Raw genomic sequence first — 17,832 nt, 5'->3', positions numbered from 1 at the left:
GTGTTAATGAAAAATGCATTGCACAATTCATACCGCATATAACTTGCATTTTCCCATTGGTACCCAACATCATCACGTGGATACCGAGGCCAGCTGAGTCTCATAGTGGAGTGCCCTTAACTGATTGGGTGAGGGTATCCCCCTCTGATTGCCATGAATCACAGCATGGTCAGTCACTGGTCTAGAGTCACGGTCTCCCCCGGTTGGGGAAAATAGCAAGGGGGATTTGGTATTAACCCTTGCCGGATCCTCCGCTTCAGTCTCGCGGGAGACAGGGAGGTTCAGTCTCTTGCCTCGGTCCACCACATGGCGAACGAAGCGCTCCATCGTGCGCATGGAAGAGTCAACAACTACCAGAGCGGTCACAGCACAGTCTTTGTCCACTCCAGCAATCCCTTTAACGGTGACGTCTTCTGTGGACAGCACAATGTCTACTTGCAGGCCCGTGTCTTGAGAAGAAAAAGCTTGGAGATTCCTCGCATAGGAGTAAGTGTCGCTCACAGCCTCTGTACTGGATACCTTGATGAGGTCAAATCTGCTCCCTGGTCTGCAGAGATCCTCTAGGGGAGACACCTCCACCAGGACGCGATGACGAGGTGAGCCCATCGCCCGGGTGACCCTACTTTTGGGGCCAGCAGGCTCCACGATCACCGGGGAGCTCACACCCGACACCCCTGGGGCAGTCAACTCACCCGTCGTCGTTGGCAGGTACTGATCCCAAGCCTGGGACCTCTGGTACCACGTTGAAGACCGGACTGGCCACAGTAGGGCACATGGGCCCACATCCGAGCAAGCGACAGCATCTGGATACACCACATCTAGGGCACAAGGACTCACAGCAGGCTCTGTATCCACCGAGATAGTTGGCTCAGTGACTTGGCATGAGTGGTCCGCCGGCAGAAGCATCACCACGAGTGGTTGGTCGCTGGAATCACCAAAAGATGGGGGAATAGACACCTTACCCTGTGATTCCGGAATCTGCGGTTCTGGGCTCTGTGGTTCCTGCTCGGGAACCGGGTCTGGAACCGACATCTGGGGTTCCAACATCTGTGACTCTGCCTTCGGCGGCTCCGGACATGAGTCTAGAATGTCCATTTGGGTACACAGGCCCTCCACAATCTATATAGCCGAGGTAGGTGGACTAGCAGCGGCGTTGACCACGGGGGTAGAGACATCAGATGCCTCTTTCTCCACGGGTTCCGCTCTAGCACTAGGATGTCCCCTTTGAGAGGGTCTGGAACATTGGTTTGGACACACGGGTCCCCTGAGGCCGCTGGAATTAGGACAGACTGATTACCAGCATAACTCACTTTAGTAGAGAGGTCAGGCTCCTCCTTGTCTTCCTCTGGCTGTTCTGTAGGCTGCGGCAGTCTGGATTTCAGGAACTGCACCTCACAGTCAGGACACTTGGGCCCTCGGGTCAATTTACCGACGGGGCAATCACATCCGCTCAGGCAGCAGTGCAGGCATCCTTCCCCGTCTACTACTGTTGTCGTGAGCGCTAGGGGTAACGTAGACGACCTGTCAATCCAGTCACCAGTCACATTCCAGTCTGCTACTACACATGGGCACACTACCAGTGGCAAGCCTGCCTTTGGAGCTCGTATGACCCTATACAGCTGGGGGTGAAAGAGCAGGTGGTACCCCCCCTCTGTGTGTGGAGGCCAATCACATCTGTCTCTTCTGGTTCTGGCTCTAGAACCGACTCTGGAACCACGGTTAGAGTACACGTGCCCTCCGAAACTTCCGAAAGGTCGGTAGCTTGATTACCTGCATTGACTGATCCAGTCTTGAAGTCGACCGCTTCTTCCTTGGCGGGTTCCGGAGTCTCCAGCAACACTGGCTCCGGAAACTGTACTCCGCAGCAGGTACACCCGGGTACCCAAGTCATTTCACCCCCTGGGAAGTCACAAGTAACACAAGTGTTGTGCATACACCTTATCCCTTCTATGAACACCTCCTTGAAGTCAAGTAGCAGCAGGTTTGGGTCTGTGACGACTCAGGAGATTCCTTGTACCTCTCTCCCATCTCCTGTTACTCCTTTCCACTCAGCTCCCTTGCCTTCTGCCCATCTCCCCTTGCTGCAGAGCGTTTCCCGCAGGTCCCATGTACCCACGCGTTCCCTGAGCCCCTGCTTTGACCCTCCCCGCTCCCTTGCTCCCGCGGTCACAGCGTTACCTGTCTCTGTGGTGCCACCCGATCCTTTGCCTCCTCCTGGCGTGGTGCTCGCGGCGCGGCGCTCCGCGCACCTGGTGACGCGTCCGGTGCGTGCACTCCCCCAGTCCTCTGAGGGCACGCGCACACGCTCCGCCACGGCTTCCCCTGACTCACCTGCCTCCTCCACTCTGCCGCTGCATGCCATTTCCAGGGGGATGAACACTATTTTAGTCGTGGTTGATAGGTTTTCAAAGCAGGCTCACTTTATTCCCCTCAAGAGTCTTCCCAACTGTGCCACCCTGGCAGACATCTTCTCTAAAGAGATCTTCAGGTTGCATGGCGTTCCCACTTCTATCGTCTCTGACCGTGGGTTGCAGTTCATCTCAAAATTCTGGCGGGCCTTTTCACAAAGATTGGGTATCTCTCTCTTATTCTCATCAGGATACCATCCACAAACCAACGGTCAAACGGAAAGGATGAACCAAACCCTTGAACAGTATCTTAGATGCTTCTTTTCTGACTCACAGGATAACTGGGTGAACCTCCTACCATGGGCCGAATTTGCCATTAATTCCTTGAGGAACGAGTCTACTCAGGAGTCTCCTTTCTTTATCAACTGTGGCTTTCACCCCAGTAGTCTTCCTCTCTCCCCTTCTCCTTCAGGTGTTCCTGCAGCCGACTTCCATATCACCAACTTACAAGAATCCTAGAAAAACATTCTCAAATCCTTAGTCTGCGGTTGCCAAACAAAAAACCAAGGCTGATCGTCACCGCCAAAAGGGTCCTTCTTTCAAACCAGGTGATCTGGTCTGGCTGTCATCCAAAAATATTAGGCTCAAAACTCCTTCACCCAAACTGTCCCATAGATTCTTGGGACCATTTAAAATCTTAGAGGTTAACCCAGTAGCCTATCGTCTTGAGCTTCCTCCCTCTATGAAAATTCCGTCTGTGTTTCATGTTTCCCTCCTTAAGGAATTCGTGTCCAGTCCTCATTTCCTGGTCCCCTCTCGAAGACCCAAGCCAGTGTCCACCCTGGGCCAACAGGAGTATGAAATAAGGTCTCTCATCGACTCGCGTTTGTCCAAAAAGGGACTTCAGTTTTTGGTACATTGGAAGGGTTACGGCCCTGAGGAACGTTCCTGGGTACCTGCAGATCATGTCCACGCCGCAAGGCTACTTTCCCAGTTTCACCAGAAATTTCCCCTTACGCCGTGGTTGGATCACTCGGAGATTGATCCTCAAGGGGGGGTGTGGGTGTCAAGAGAGAGGGGATTTGGCCCGGGATTAAAGGGGTTACACCCCATTTGGCCACCCTCTACTCTCACCTGGGAAGCAAGGGGTTAACTGGACTGGGGTCCAGTAATGTTTTTGCCTTGCTTCAGCCATCCAACTGTTTATTCCCCTGTATAAATGTATTGTTGCTGGGCCAGTGTCTGCACACACACACACTGGGGCTTAAGGGGTTAATGAGCTGCAGTTTAGGAAAATGCATTAGGATGCGTGGTGTCTTTTCAGAAATATCTGGGCTTCAAAAGGCTTGATTGAAATTGGGTGTGAAAAGGTACAGAGGGGGTTTGGTGTATGTTAACACATATTGCTGGTGTAGACAGCTAGGGCCCAGGCTGGGGCATTGGGTGTGAAATATAGCACCGGTGACAAATGTTCTCTACACAGGAGAGTCCCTGCTTCAAAGGATGTATTGATGGGGGCCAGGGGTGCGGTTACGCAAGGAGATATCAGAATGAGTGACCTTATTAAATATAAGAATATTATGAGATGTCCTCGGCTGAACATGCTAAGAGTTACATATGTGTAACCGGGGGACCGAGCCGCAAATAATGATTACAGACACCTGATGTTTAGCCGGTCCTAAGAGACAGATATTAATATCTCTCTTAATTTTAGTATTACACGGTAATATTTAGTCTCATTGGGAGCGTCATACGTGACGGAATGTATTAATATGTCTCGCGTGCCAGTAAGTACTACTGAACTGAAGTTATGAAGTTATTTACAGTATATATGGAATTTTGGATCTGCTCTGAAAAAATGCAGACCCCCATCTGCTATGTTATTAGGGCAGGGAGAGCATCCTGCAAGAATTAACATAGCCCGGTGATCAAAAGGCAACTGCCCTAATTGTTTATACTGGGGGCAGGAACCAAGGAACTGAGTGTTTTTAAGTGTGATACTTCACACTTACAATGGAAGCTAAAATCTGCTTCAAAGAGATTTTTTGTAGCCAATTCGGCATCTTGAGTGCAAGAGAAGGGTTGAACTGGTATATAAGTCAGTCACCCCTTACTCAAATGTCTTCATGTATGATCTTCATGTATTGCTGTGATGTCAACATCTGAAACTGAATTATGGAAGAAATGGCCCATCCTGTATCCTGATGGCTTTCTTGTCCTAACCTTTAAGTAATTGTCCATATTTTGTCTGTTATTTGTATATCTCGTGTGTTCACCTTTTTCAAGGAATAAATTATATTTTATCATATCTAAGCCTCGTCCAGTTCAACCCAGTTATATTCTTGGTGGTGTATTATTAATAGCCTGTCTCAAAGCTACCGTCACAGGCTTGATAATAAAACTGGTGGCAGCGGCGGGATCGAACTGGACCTGTGTTACAGTGTACTGCGGGATACTGTAATATAGTGGGAACTCGATGATAATTGCGAGTTCCTGGGACTAGATATTGAACACACAGTGTACAACATATAACACAAGATATGGCACCTCCTCACTGTTCCCCTACTTGTGAGAAGCATTGCCTCCAGAACCAAAGTGCCGGCCATCCGTCTGACTGGAGCCGGGCACTGAGACCGGAGGAGTGCATCAAGTCGGCGCGGGGACCAGCAGCCGGCAAGGCTGAGAGGCAGCGATCGGTGAGCATGAAACCCGGCAGGCTGAGCAAAAATCCACCGCTGCACCGCCGTAACCATCAAACCACCCGGAGAGCAGGGAATGGACCCAGCTCCGGGATGGCAGAGACTTGCAGCAGGAGGGGTATTGGCCGTTGCGGCGGCCAGTCCGTTTTACCCAGAATTGCTGTCCCTGATGTTTACGTGGGGAGAGGTGTCCCCGGCAGAGCGGCTCGAGCGCCTGAAGCTGGCGATGATCCGACCCGCTTACAATCCTCCTTGTATTTCAACCCATATAATGAACATTTATAATTAATATGAGAAATGTATCTATATACTTAGCTATCCCAGCATATTTGTAATATATTGCATGGTTAAAGATACAAATATTACGTAATCAATGACCAGGGGAGGGTGAAACGTGAAAGCAAATATCTATGACAAAATCAATAATCCAGACAGCACAAAAGGAGCAATAAAAAGATAAATAGCCCACAGAATAGAAGCAAACACCAAAGTGAAAAGACAGGGTGAAAACACAATATAATATACAAAATAATCAATGAATGAAACAAAATCAAGAAACAGAAAACCATGCAAAAACAAATGTTGATTACAGTATATTACTTCAGAAAAAGCAACCAAATGTAAGGTCCTCATTTAATCCATGAGGTGCCATTGTCTTAAGATCATAGATGAATCTTGCTTCTTGTTGGAGTAAGAGTTTATCCCCATCTCCTCCGCGAGGCAGTGGCTGGATCTGGAAGATAGGCATACACCGCATGGTTGCCAGGGAATGTCGAAGTAGTTTAAAATAACGTGCAACTGGTAGAAATTTCAAAGCTTCATCCACAGTATCACTTTGTAGCGCTTTTCTTATAGTTGAGCGGTGTATTGCCATTCTCTCTTTCAACATCTGTGTAGTTTTGCCTATGTAGTGCAGTCCACATGGACATTTGATCATATAAACTACAAATTTGGATTCACAGTTGAGATGATGTTGAATTTTTATCCGAATACCACTATGTGGATGATTGTATGTTTGGCCAAGCTGCATAAACTGACAGTTTATACATCCGTGACAGCGAAAGGATCCAGTCTTCTTACTTAGCCATGTTTTACTGGGCGCATACTTATTGATCAGATCTGCATTAGTCAGCATATCTCCAAGACTTGGTCCCCGACGGTAACAAAACAGTGGAGGTTCAGTAAAATACTTGCCTATCTTATTGTCATTTGATAAAATATGCCAATGTTTTTGGACACTGTTTTTGATGAAACCAGATGCAGTAGTGTATGTACTTACTACATTAAATCGTCCGTATTCTACTTTTTTGTTAATGGGTACCAAAAGTGTGCGTCTGTCAATCTCTCTTACTCTAGACATAGCATCATCAATATCTGTTTTGTTATAAACCCTTTCATAGAATCTGTGTGCCATTGATGACAAGGCTTTTTCCGCTTCCTCAGGGTCACCGGTTATTCTTTTGACTCTCAGGAGTTGTGAATAGGGTAAACCACGTTTGAGAGGTGTGGGATGATGGCTTGATGCCTGTAGTAAGGTGTTCTTGCCAGTAGGTTTTATGTAGACCCTAGTAGCAAGTATGCCATCAACTTCATAAACCACCGTGTCCAAAAAAGTAATTTCTTTGGAACTGAAGCTCATAGTGAACCTAATTGTAGATGAAATAGAATTCAGATAATCCATAAACGCCAATAGATTTGTTTCCGTACCATCCCATATAATGAAAATATCATCAATATAGCGATATTTTCTAATACACTGGGCATAAGGGGCATCATGTAATATATGTGTATGTTCGTATATATATGCATATATAAGTTAGCATATGATGGCGCCATGTCCGAGCCCATGGCCGTTCCCATTAGTTGTAAGAAGAAATTCTTTTCAAATTTAAAGAAGTTTTTGTGTAAAATGATCTCAATCAAAAGTAACAAAAACTCTATGGGAGGGCCTGTGTATTTATATATATATTACATTTGAGCAAGCAAATGGTCAAGCAGAGAATGGAATTTGTTTCTCTCCCTTGTGAATTTTCTGATGTTTAACAAGATTTGAGTTCCTGTAAAAAGATTTCCCACATTTAGAGCAAACAAATGGTTTTTCTCCTGTGTGGATCTTCCTGTGCATGGTAAGAGATTCCTTCCTACTAAAGCAAATTTTACATTCAGAACAAGAAAACGGTTTCTCTCCTGTGTGAATTCTCTGATGAATAACAAGATTTGAGTTCCTGTTAAAAGATTTCCCACATTTAGAGCAAACAAATGTTTTTTCTCCTGTGTGGATCTTCCTGTGCAGGGTAAGAGATTCCTTCCTACTAAAGCAAATTTTACATTCAGAACAAGAAAACGGTTTCTCTCCTGTGTGAATTCTCTGATGTGTAACAAGGTGCGAGTTGCAGCTAAAAGCTTTCCCACATTCAGAGCAAGTAATTTTCTTTTCTCCTGTATGGATCCTCTTGTGCCTATTAAGATCGCCCTTACTACTAAAGGATATTTTACATTCAGAACAAGGAAACAGCTTCTCTCCTGAATGACGTTTCTGATGTCTAACAAGACCTACTTTACACACAAAGCGTTTCCCACATTCAGAGCAAACAAACAACTTCTCTCCTTTGTGAATTTGCTGATGTCGAACAAGATATGAGTTGTAGGTAAAACATTTGCCACATTCAGAGCAAGCAAATGGCTTTTTTCCTGTGTGAATCCTCTTGTGCCTATTTAGATCACTCATACTACTAAAGCATATTTTACAATCAGAACAAAGAAACGGCTTCTCCAAGTGAATTCTCTGATGTCTAACAAGAGCTAGTTTACTCACAAAGCGTTTCCCACATTCAGAGCAAACAAACAACTTCTCTACTCTGTGAACTACCTGATGTTGAATAAGATGTGATTTAAAAGCAAAGTATTTCTGACATTCAGAGCACTTGTGTCGTCTCACTGTGGTGTGTTTGCTTTGGTGAATTGTATAAGCAGTTTCACTAGTAAAGTTGTTACCACATTCACTGCTCTCATACTTCATTACTGACAAGTTCTGGTGAATTGTCTGTGCATTGGCGTTTCCTTTGTCACGTTCCTTAATAGGAGTAGCTGCATATTCTGTCCCGGTATGTTCTCTGAGAGTATCAATGTGGGAGGCTGTGAGATTTCCTTCTTCCCATGAAGTTGATTCCTTAGCCATAATTCCCATAGTTTTTCTTGGTTTATTTTGCCTCAAGCTATTTTCTCCCTGATCACTTGTAATAACACTGTTCTCTTCCTTTACACAATCTGATGAGCAGAGAGGGGTGTGACATCCTGCTGGTGTATTTCTGCTCATGGATCCATCTGAAAATGCACAGAATAAAGAAGTTCATTAATAGCTTAAAATTATGTAACATTTCTAGTTGTACATTTCAGTTAGTATAAAATACACGTCCCTGATTGCAATAGGTATGTAACTGGCAAAGGCCAAAGCACCCAAGTGGTTAACTTACCCTTTAAATAGCTATTTTCTGCAAACCTACTGAAAAAGGTTCTGGTAACTGAATATTTGTACTTACTGGAACACACAGGGTTCAGTTAGATGAGCTGAAAACATGTGACAGTGGTAGACGGTACCCAGGTCTGGTACCCATTAACACAATGTGTTATTTCACAGTAGTGCTAATGAAAACACGTTATTTAACTCCTTATTGTGTGCGTTAATGGTGTAATAACGTCTGGAAAAATAGTACTCAGGTGACATTGAAAGACAGATTAGAGAAACCCAGACAGAGTTGAACCTCTGCTTGTCCTGCTCTGTAACTTGTTTCTTGTTCCTGACACAAACCTCACGAGATATTTTTTATTAAAAATGCCAAGTAGAAAGAATACAAAGTGTAACCTGAGCTTCTGTTTGCTGGATTCGCACAGGACTGACATCCCTATTACAATGAGAGAAACCTCCTCTTACCCAGTGAGCTGAGGTTCTGGTTATTGTCCATCACATCCTTGTAAGACCCCCTGTGTCCTTCTAAATACTCCCATTCCTCCATGGAAAAATAGACAGCAACATCGTCACACTTTATAAGCACCTGAAACACAGAGAATCCCCCACTCAGTATCCAGATATAATAACTGGTTCTATAAGAATCTATTACTTATGGAAAGTCAGGTGAGCAAGGGAGAGAGAAAAATACAGATACATGGAACAAAGTTTGTACAAGACCAGGCTGAATGAAGACATAAAGATGGTAAAATGTAACACTGCCCAGCAGCCCTCACCTCTCCGGTCAGCAGGTGAATGATCTTGTTGGTGAGTTCCAGGATCTTCTCAGACATCAGCTTCTTGTCATTGCTTCTCTCATGTATCAGGGAGTTAGTTGGATGATCCATGTCGGGTCTCTGGGACCTGCAGAATCCTTCTGGCACACAGGGCCTGCTGCGGTCTGTGACATGCTCACCGTGCTTCTTCGCAACTATATAATCCTACATAGAGAGACAGTAATAAATATCCCTGTGCAGAGTAAGAGACACACGTGGATATGTGTCGTACTCCTGCAGATTTGTTGCTTATCAGTGAGAGGGACAAATCTCGTGTAACCAGCTCTATACTCATGTAATCTATTCAATGACCTCCCCACCAATTCTGTCTATTGTATCACTGACTTTACTGCACCACACTCACTGACCCCACTGTGCCAATATGAGCACAAAGATCATGGATTGTAAAAACATCACATTACACATAATATGTAATCATTACAGGACTTGTGATATTCTGTAGCTATTACAGAATAATGTAGCACAGGCACAATGCATGCATGTGATAATCTATATAATACTGAACATGTTATCTCTTCTTTCACTCCCTACACATGGATGTTTGAATGAGTGCGCATCCATTAGGACTTCAGAGGGATATATCTCTGTCCCCTGCTACACAATTGGGTCTGCAAGGAGAGATACAGTACGAGTGCACTTCTCAACCTTGACCGACAGCACTTGACATGAGTTTCCATGGCAACGACAGGTCCAGACGAGGCTGCCGTAGACACGTCGGCGCGGACTGACATCAAATCGCCTACTTTAGGAGTACCGCCGGAGCTCCCCTTCTGCAGAGTCACATCCTGAGGCACACAGGAACGGAGCACGAGCACAGATACGCAACAAACAGCTTTTGGAGCAAACAGACTTTTCCTCTACCACGCACTCAGGGAAGTACCACGGGTCTCGTTTCATGTGGAAATGGGCCCCCTGCACCACGCGGACTGGTGGACATTGTTTCGCACTTATTCGTGATTGAACAAATTCAGTTGGGTAAGTATCTTCCGTGCTGTATTTTGTGCCCCATTGTATTGTTTGTGTCTTATACACTTACAGGATACTTTACTTCATGTAGTGACTCTTGCTTTGTGCCACACGTGGCTTTAGACTGTCACTCTGTGCCTTACATAGATATGCTTTTATACCATGTAGCTCATTACTTGGATATCTCATACAGACAGTGGCTAGTTTATTCTATTAATCCAGGAATATTGATACCGCCCCTTTCTTCCTTAAATACCTTTTTCCAGACTATGGTTACAGGAATACCTCTGATCTTGTGTGATAAATCTCTCATGTCGTATCTATGTTCATCATTACTGATACGCTTTAATCATTACAAGTTATTTTTTTATTCAAGCTACTTGCTTTCTGGGATTTTTCACTGCTGAGACCCCACACACGTTTACAGTTTAACGCATGTGCCAATTGTGAGTATGCCCTCAGGGGGGCTTTTATTGGTCTATTGTTGATGAAACCCGTTTTTGACATACTACACTAACGGCCCTTTCTTGTTCTCCCTCCCCACCCTATTCTACCAAGCCTGGCTACGCTGCAGTACACTACTACCAGAGCCTGCTGCTCACGACGACGTCCGTCAGTGACACACTCCCTCACCCCTGGTGCACCTTTATCTCTGGAGGAAATTTGCCTTTTTTCCTGTATGAGGTTGAGTGGTCTTCTGACTTATTTATTTAAATATTTATTTATTTCTCAGTGACATATATTGTTTAACCATAGGTGGTGGTGCAGTACTGCACTAGGAAGGGCCGTCCAGTCTGTTTTGTTTCTACGTTTGGTATGATCTCCTGGTCATGGGATTTTGGCCTCTCCGGAGCAGACAGCAGTGGCGTCTAGTAACACATGCCGAGTCAACCAAAGACTTTGTTTTAAGAACTATCTGAGCTAAGAAAGGTTAGTTTGTAGCCCGGATCCCCCAGTAAGTGTGTTTACTTCTGTATAACTGTAATCCACTGTGTGTACGTCTGTTTCAATGGAATACATTTGTTTTACTCCTTGGTTCTGCTCAATGAATGATTCCGGTTTAAAGGTGTAATTGCCTGGCCTCCCGTGACAGTCCTCAGACTTCTTTTGATCGTGGCATGACATGTATCCACACACCTGTATGGTGAAGACCAAACTCACAAAGTTTCTGACCTTTATATAGAGCGGGGCTTCACAAACTCACCCCTGAAGATCTACCTAATTAATTAAACACCTGTTTCTAACTATCCCCTTTAATGTAGCTGATAAAACCATGGTTTCACTTACGTTTACACATGCCCTGACTCTTAAATTATCAATTGTCTAATAATACATCATTTTGTTTCAAAAGACATGGAATTGGTTAATATAAACCCTATTGGATATTTAAGAAAAGACTGGTTTTAATTCAAGAAGGTTATCGGTCCCAGAGAAGACCCCTGAGGTAAAACCAAAATACAGATTAACAGAAGATGAAGACATGTTACCAACAGAGACAGGTCCCGGCTGTAGTGAGAGAGATAAGAGTGATGTCATTATGACAGTCACCAGCAGCTCTCACCTCTCCGGTCAGCAGGTAGATAATCTCCAGGGTGTAATCCAAGATCTTCTCAGCCATCGGCTTTTTGTCCTTGTTCATGATCAGTGAGTTAGTCAGATGCTCCAAGAATGGTCTCTGGTCCGTGTGGAAGTGTCTCACCCCGTGGTGACCTCTGCAGTTACTGGAATATACTGTATTTCACAGCAATATTATCCTACACATGGGGAGAGAGAGAGGGATGTATATATCCCCCTGCAGGGACAGAAAAGGATACAATGGGATGTGTCCCTCCTGTCTGTGACACCCTGCAGTGGGAGGGACAGACGTGAGGGTCTGTGGGACCTGTGTCATCCACAGAAGCAGCTGGCACTCCACTTGCAAGTAGAAAAAAATTGGGTGCTTGTCCCATAAAGCAATAATAAACCATACGATACCGTTTGAAGCACGAGATTAGGAGACAGCACTCTGGTTTGATCACAAGTTTTTGTATTGATAAAGACACATAAACCGACGTTTCCCACTGGGGGACCGAAACGTCGGTTTATGTGTATTTTTCAATACAAAAACTTGTGATCAAACTTTCCAGAGTGCTGTCTCCTGATCTCGTGCTTCAAATGGTATTGTATGGTGTGTGTATATATATATATATCGCCTTGATACCACACAAAATCCTTCTGAAGATTATCCAACAACGCTCGAGTACAACCGGCGATGGGAAAATGCCAGATGAGCAAGCTGGCTTCAGGAAAGGCAGAGGCACTTGTGATCACATTTACAACCGTCGATGGATTATGGAAAAAAACCAGGGAGAATCATAAAGATCTCTACATGTGTTTCATCGATTATTCGAAGGCGTTCGATGTAACTGAGCACAAAAAGCTCTGGACCTGCCTGAAGGAAAGGGACACACCACCACACCTCACCGAACTCATAAGATCACTCAATCAAGACCAAGAAGCTACAGTCCGAACGCCATACAGAGACACGGATTGGTTCAAGATCGGAAAGGGCACATGCCAAGGATGCATCCTATCACCAGCAGCTTTCAACATGTATGCAGAAGCTGTCACACGGCGAGCAGGCCTGGATGAGCCAAAGATTGGCGTGAAAATAGGCGGCAGAAATATTAACAACCTCCGATATGCCGACGATACCACCCTGCTGGCTGAAAATAAGGAGGATCTCGAACATCTGATCATGAAAGTCAAAGAAGACAGTGAGAAGGTTGGACTGCGCCTGAACATTAAAAAGACAAAGATCATGACAACAGCAAACAATGCGAACGTTCATTTCAAGATCAATAATGATGAAATTGAAGTGGTTAAAGATTTAATCTTTCTTGGCTCCAAAATTGATTGTGATGGCGACTGCACCCCTGAGATCAAGAGATGGCTGGCACTTGGAAGAAATGCGATGGTCAGTATGAACAACAGCTGGAAGAGTAAAGACATCAGCCTGGCAACCAAATGCAGATCGGTCAGTGCCATTGTCTGCTACGCATTCCGTGGACAGCCAGAATAAGAGAACCAAGCAGTTATGGAACGGATCAAACCGGAAATTTCACTGGAGGCCAAGATAAAGCAAAAGCTCTCCTACTTTGGTCACATCATGCGAAGCAAGTCGCTTGAGAAGGACGTCATGCTTGGAATGATCGGTGGCAAAAGAGGAAGAGGCCGCCCAAGAACTTGCTGGCTAGATACCATCTAGAAAGATACTGGACTGAACATAAAAGAATTGAAAGAAGCCGTGAGAGATCGGAAGACATAGAGAACACTGATCCATAGAGTGGCCGAGAGTCGTACTCGACTGAACGGATAAGTCAAGTAAATCAAGTATATATATATTAGGGGAGGGGGTACGTGTATGTATATAAGTATGTGTGTGTGTATATATATTAGGGGAGGGGGTACGTGTATGTATATAAGTATGTGTGTGTGTATATATATTAGGGGAAGGGGTAAGTGTATGTATATAAGCAGTGGTCGACAAATCACCAAAAAATCTACTCGCCAAACAAAAAAATCTACTCGCCACCTAGTACCTAACGTGTGCTGCTTGGCCCAATAGGAGCTCGCCACGATGTTAAATCCACTCACCCAGGGCGAGCAAATGTATAGGTTTGTCGAACACTGTATATAAGTATCTTTTTAAACACATCCAAATCCCGTTGGGCAAATCTGATGTTTCTTGAATGCTCTAAGATTCTGAACCTAAGTTCACGGGTCGTCATGCCGATGTACATAAGTTTACAGGGGCAGGTCAAACAGTAAATTACACCCTTAGATTTGCAATTCAACGTATAACCAATTTGGTATTTTTTAGTGCTGTCACTGGTGGAGAAGGTGTCAGTCTGCAATATAAATTTACAGGCTGAACAAATACTACGCTTGGTAAAGCCTTTCCTTCTGGTGGTAAGGAAAGTCTGACTCACATGGGGTTATAGTGACTGTGTACCAGGTGGTCCTGTAAATTTGGAGAGCGTCTACTAGTCAGATTAACTCTGTCACCAATTGTGTCCTTAAGATCACCGTCGGTGCAGAGGACAGGCCAATGTTTTTGGAGAATCAGTCGAAGGTCTCGACATCTATTGTTATAGGTACCAATAAAACTGATCTTGGAATCCATTATTTTTTTTTTAGGTTGTAATAATAAAGAACGATCGCTCTTGGCACTCTTTTGGTACCCTTGATGAATGCTTTTCCTACTGTACCCTCTGGATGCGAATCTCTCCTTCATCTCTATAGCTCTAGCCTCAAAGCATTCCTCTGTAGAACAGTTATGTTTGAGTCGAATAAACTCACTACGAGGAATGCCCCGAATCTAGGGCTGTTGATGGAAGCGTGAAGAATAGAGTTCGTTGAGGTAGTCTTCCTGTGTATGTCTGTACCCACATTCCCACTCGAGTCAATATAGATTTTGAGATCCAAGAAGTCTATAGAAGTGGAACTAGACTTACTGATATTATATTCATTGTGGTTGAGTACATCGACGAAATCCCCAAACTCTCTGGCAGAGCTTTTATCACTCCGGGAAGAAGTCCACCGCACGGGCGAAACGCGTAGTGTTTACTTATGGCAGCATCTGATGTTTGATCCCTGACATCGCAGGACTCCTTCCTGAGGGTGTACCCCCTATGTGCTTATTATGCGATCCAGACTTGGGCAGGAACTTCATGCTATTGGGAATTCCTATGGACTGATCGTTAGCTTTCCATTTTCAGCTGAGTATTGCCATGTCTCTCACTAGGGGTCCCCTCTCTATCAACAGGACTGGTTCATCTACTTGGGTTCTGGCACTGGCTGATATTAGTATCCTTCTCCCTGTCTCTTTCAGTGCCTTACCTGTGGTTGCTTACAGGTATCACTGCATCTACTGTATGTTGTGTTCTTTATTTTCTGGATTTACTTTCACAGGGTTTGAGAATGTTGTCTGCTTTTTCTCCCCTGTGACTCCCCCTTGGTTACAGACTATTTGTTATGTGTGCTTTATTTGTAGTACTGTACATATAAGTTTATATATTATATATGTTCTCCCTACTTCTGTTTAGTATTTACTTATTATCCAGATTTGGTGGTTAGGAGTATCTTGGGGTGTCTTTGCTATTTAGCAGATTTGTTTCGTTTTATTATTTTTTATTATTAGATGATACATTTTTTGGCGGTTTAGTGTTCAGTTATATCCTTTTACAACATATCCACCCTCCTTTCCTTTTTGATAGGTGTTCCTGCTTATTATTTTTTTGCTACCATTAATGTTTATTTGTTTTTAAATGTTTGTGTGTTCCACTGTTACATAATATAATCATTGCCATATTTTCTACCCTGACTGTGGACCCAGATTTTTGTTTCTTATTCTATTTACGGCATTTTGTGAGTGCTTTACTTAGGCATCCTGTTAGTCTTTTTTCTGTGTTTTCATATTATCTATGTCCCTTAGCACCATCAGTTCCCTTCTATATTTGTATTATGTGTTGTCTTGGTTCTGACGACTAAGATATTAAGACTGTATTTATTTTTGGGTTCTGATTTAGCCTTTAGTATATATAATGTGAGCGACTTCTTTTTGTGTGTGTTTGTTATGTATATAAGTATGTGTGTGTATATATGGGGGGAGGGGGTAAGTGTATGTATATAAGTATGTGTGTATATGTTAGGGGAGGGGGTAAGTGTGTATGTATATAAGTATGTGTGTGTATATATTAGGGGAGGGTGTAAGTGTATGTATATAAGTATGTGTGTGTATATATATTAGGGGAGGGGGTAAGTGTATGTATATATATCTATCAGGGTACCCCTTTGACTACTATTCTGCCCTTGGGCTGGCAGTAAACCCTGGTACTATCAGGTTGCCAGTAGTTGGTATGGGGTTTTCCCCCTCACTCTAGTACTGCACTGTTCTAAAGTTAGTAGGTCCTTCCCCCTCTGAGGAAGGCAGGTCACAGGGAGCCTGAGATTGCGGCCTTCCCATGTGCTCTTCCCTCCGGGGAGAGTGAGTGTGGACCATACCTGTGGACCATACCTCAGGGACCATCTTCAGTGATAGCTGACCTGACAGACTGTATCCGGCAGGAGACTGATGTGTAACTGTTACTGCAGAGTGTAGTAATAAACCTGTCCTGTTTGCAATATACCTCCTGCCTGTTGGGTGACCTTACTGGGGGAGAGGTAATACGTTCTACCGTGGGAGATCACCTTCAGCTCCTGGAGTCCACGGCAGATGCAGTGACGTCACCATGCGGAAATACCTGTGGGAGAAGAAGTGAATACGAAGGGCTTAGACGCAACAGACACAGGCTGACGTGACACACAGGTAAGGGAAACTGGTTTTATATTACTGGCTATTGGGGACTTCTGCCGCCAGCATTATGTACACACTTTGTCTGTGTTGTGTTTCTTTGTCGTCAATGCCCAGCATGTTATATTCATAACACGCTCAGAAATATACGTGCTACTATACCTCATGACATTTGCGGCTATGTGTTACATCCACTGGGACTCACTGTTGTATCTAATTACGTATTAAGTTAGAAACAAGTCGCTGCTTTAAAACCCTATGGTAGCTACACCGTAACTTTACTATAAGAGGCTATAACTGGATGTGGTCTTTGAACCGCGCCTCGGGGCATAAAGACTCATGGTAGCTTCTGTATATAGTGTATCACTATTTTAGACACAATTTAGCGCAGATAGATTTTTACATATGCACAGACAGACACACACGTAGCAGTATCCTCTGATCTGGCAAATTACATCTGGCTGACGGATGTAACATATCCCTCACACACTAAACCATAAGGGCTCAGCAGGGACTTCCTGACTGGCTATGACTATTTTGAGAATGTGTTTGGGATTGCAGTGAATTAATGTGTCACACTAAGTCCATTGCTGGTACATGATATATCTAGCCATGTATTTCCTCTCCCTGCATCTGCTGGGATCTATACTGTACCCCTATTAGTTTAGGGGACATCACTTCATAGAGGTGGCTGGAACACGTGATACAGATTGTATATATTAACTATAAATAGACAAGACCAGCAGTGATTTACACCCCGTTGTTATTACATATAACAGTACGCATGGTGTACGTTGCTACCATACGCTTAGCAGAGTGTAACGCTTTGTGAGCTATATTGTTTCACTACAACTAGAGTAGCCTCTGATATTTACTGCCATATCTTAGCTTCGGCACGACTTTGTGCCCCTAGTGCATTTGGCTGGTGTTACTTACTTACCATGCTTTATGCTTTAGAAAACTTGATACACTTCATTGTATACTAGATTTAAGCATACACAGATTAAAGGAGCTATGTTTGATTAAAAGCTACATTGCTTTATGGGCAGTTTCCCTGGTGTGACTAGACAGGGAATCCTCATGGTATATATTGTGAGCTACTTTTCTGCTGAAGCGCTACTTGAATTATCAAGAGTGTAATAGGTAGCGGTCCCTTAGGGACAGGTCGTGGATTTGCAGACCT

The 17,832-nt window shown here is 44.2% G+C and overlaps 1 protein-coding gene across 1 annotated transcript in view; it reads right to left on the bottom strand.

Moving 5' to 3' along the window:
- LOC142483772 (uncharacterized) overlaps window positions 1-17,832 on the bottom strand; it is a 78,609-nt gene that overhangs the window by 28,372 nt on the left and 32,405 nt on the right. The window contains exons 10-18 of the mRNA XM_075583758.1: window positions 14,657-14,787; window positions 12,906-13,091; window positions 12,684-12,746; window positions 11,877-12,047; window positions 9,290-9,493; window positions 8,979-9,099; window positions 7,044-8,371; window positions 6,399-6,803; window positions 1,673-1,852 (exon numbers count right to left, since the gene is read on the bottom strand). Of these exons, the coding sequence (XP_075439873.1) occupies window positions 1,673-1,852; window positions 6,399-6,803; window positions 7,044-8,371; window positions 8,979-9,099; window positions 9,290-9,493; window positions 11,877-12,047; window positions 12,684-12,746; window positions 12,906-13,091; window positions 14,657-14,787 (2,789 nt within the window). The remainder of the gene's footprint in view (window positions 1-1,672; window positions 1,853-6,398; window positions 6,804-7,043; window positions 8,372-8,978; window positions 9,100-9,289; window positions 9,494-11,876; window positions 12,048-12,683; window positions 12,747-12,905; window positions 13,092-14,656; window positions 14,788-17,832) is intronic.

This window comes from Ascaphus truei, unplaced genomic scaffold, assembly GCF_040206685.1.
Source record: "Ascaphus truei isolate aAscTru1 unplaced genomic scaffold, aAscTru1.hap1 HAP1_SCAFFOLD_369, whole genome shotgun sequence".
NCBI lineage: Eukaryota > Metazoa > Chordata > Amphibia > Anura > Ascaphidae > Ascaphus > Ascaphus truei.
The sequence above is the reverse complement of the archived record's forward strand: the minus strand, read 5'-3'. Positions and strand labels throughout refer to the sequence as shown.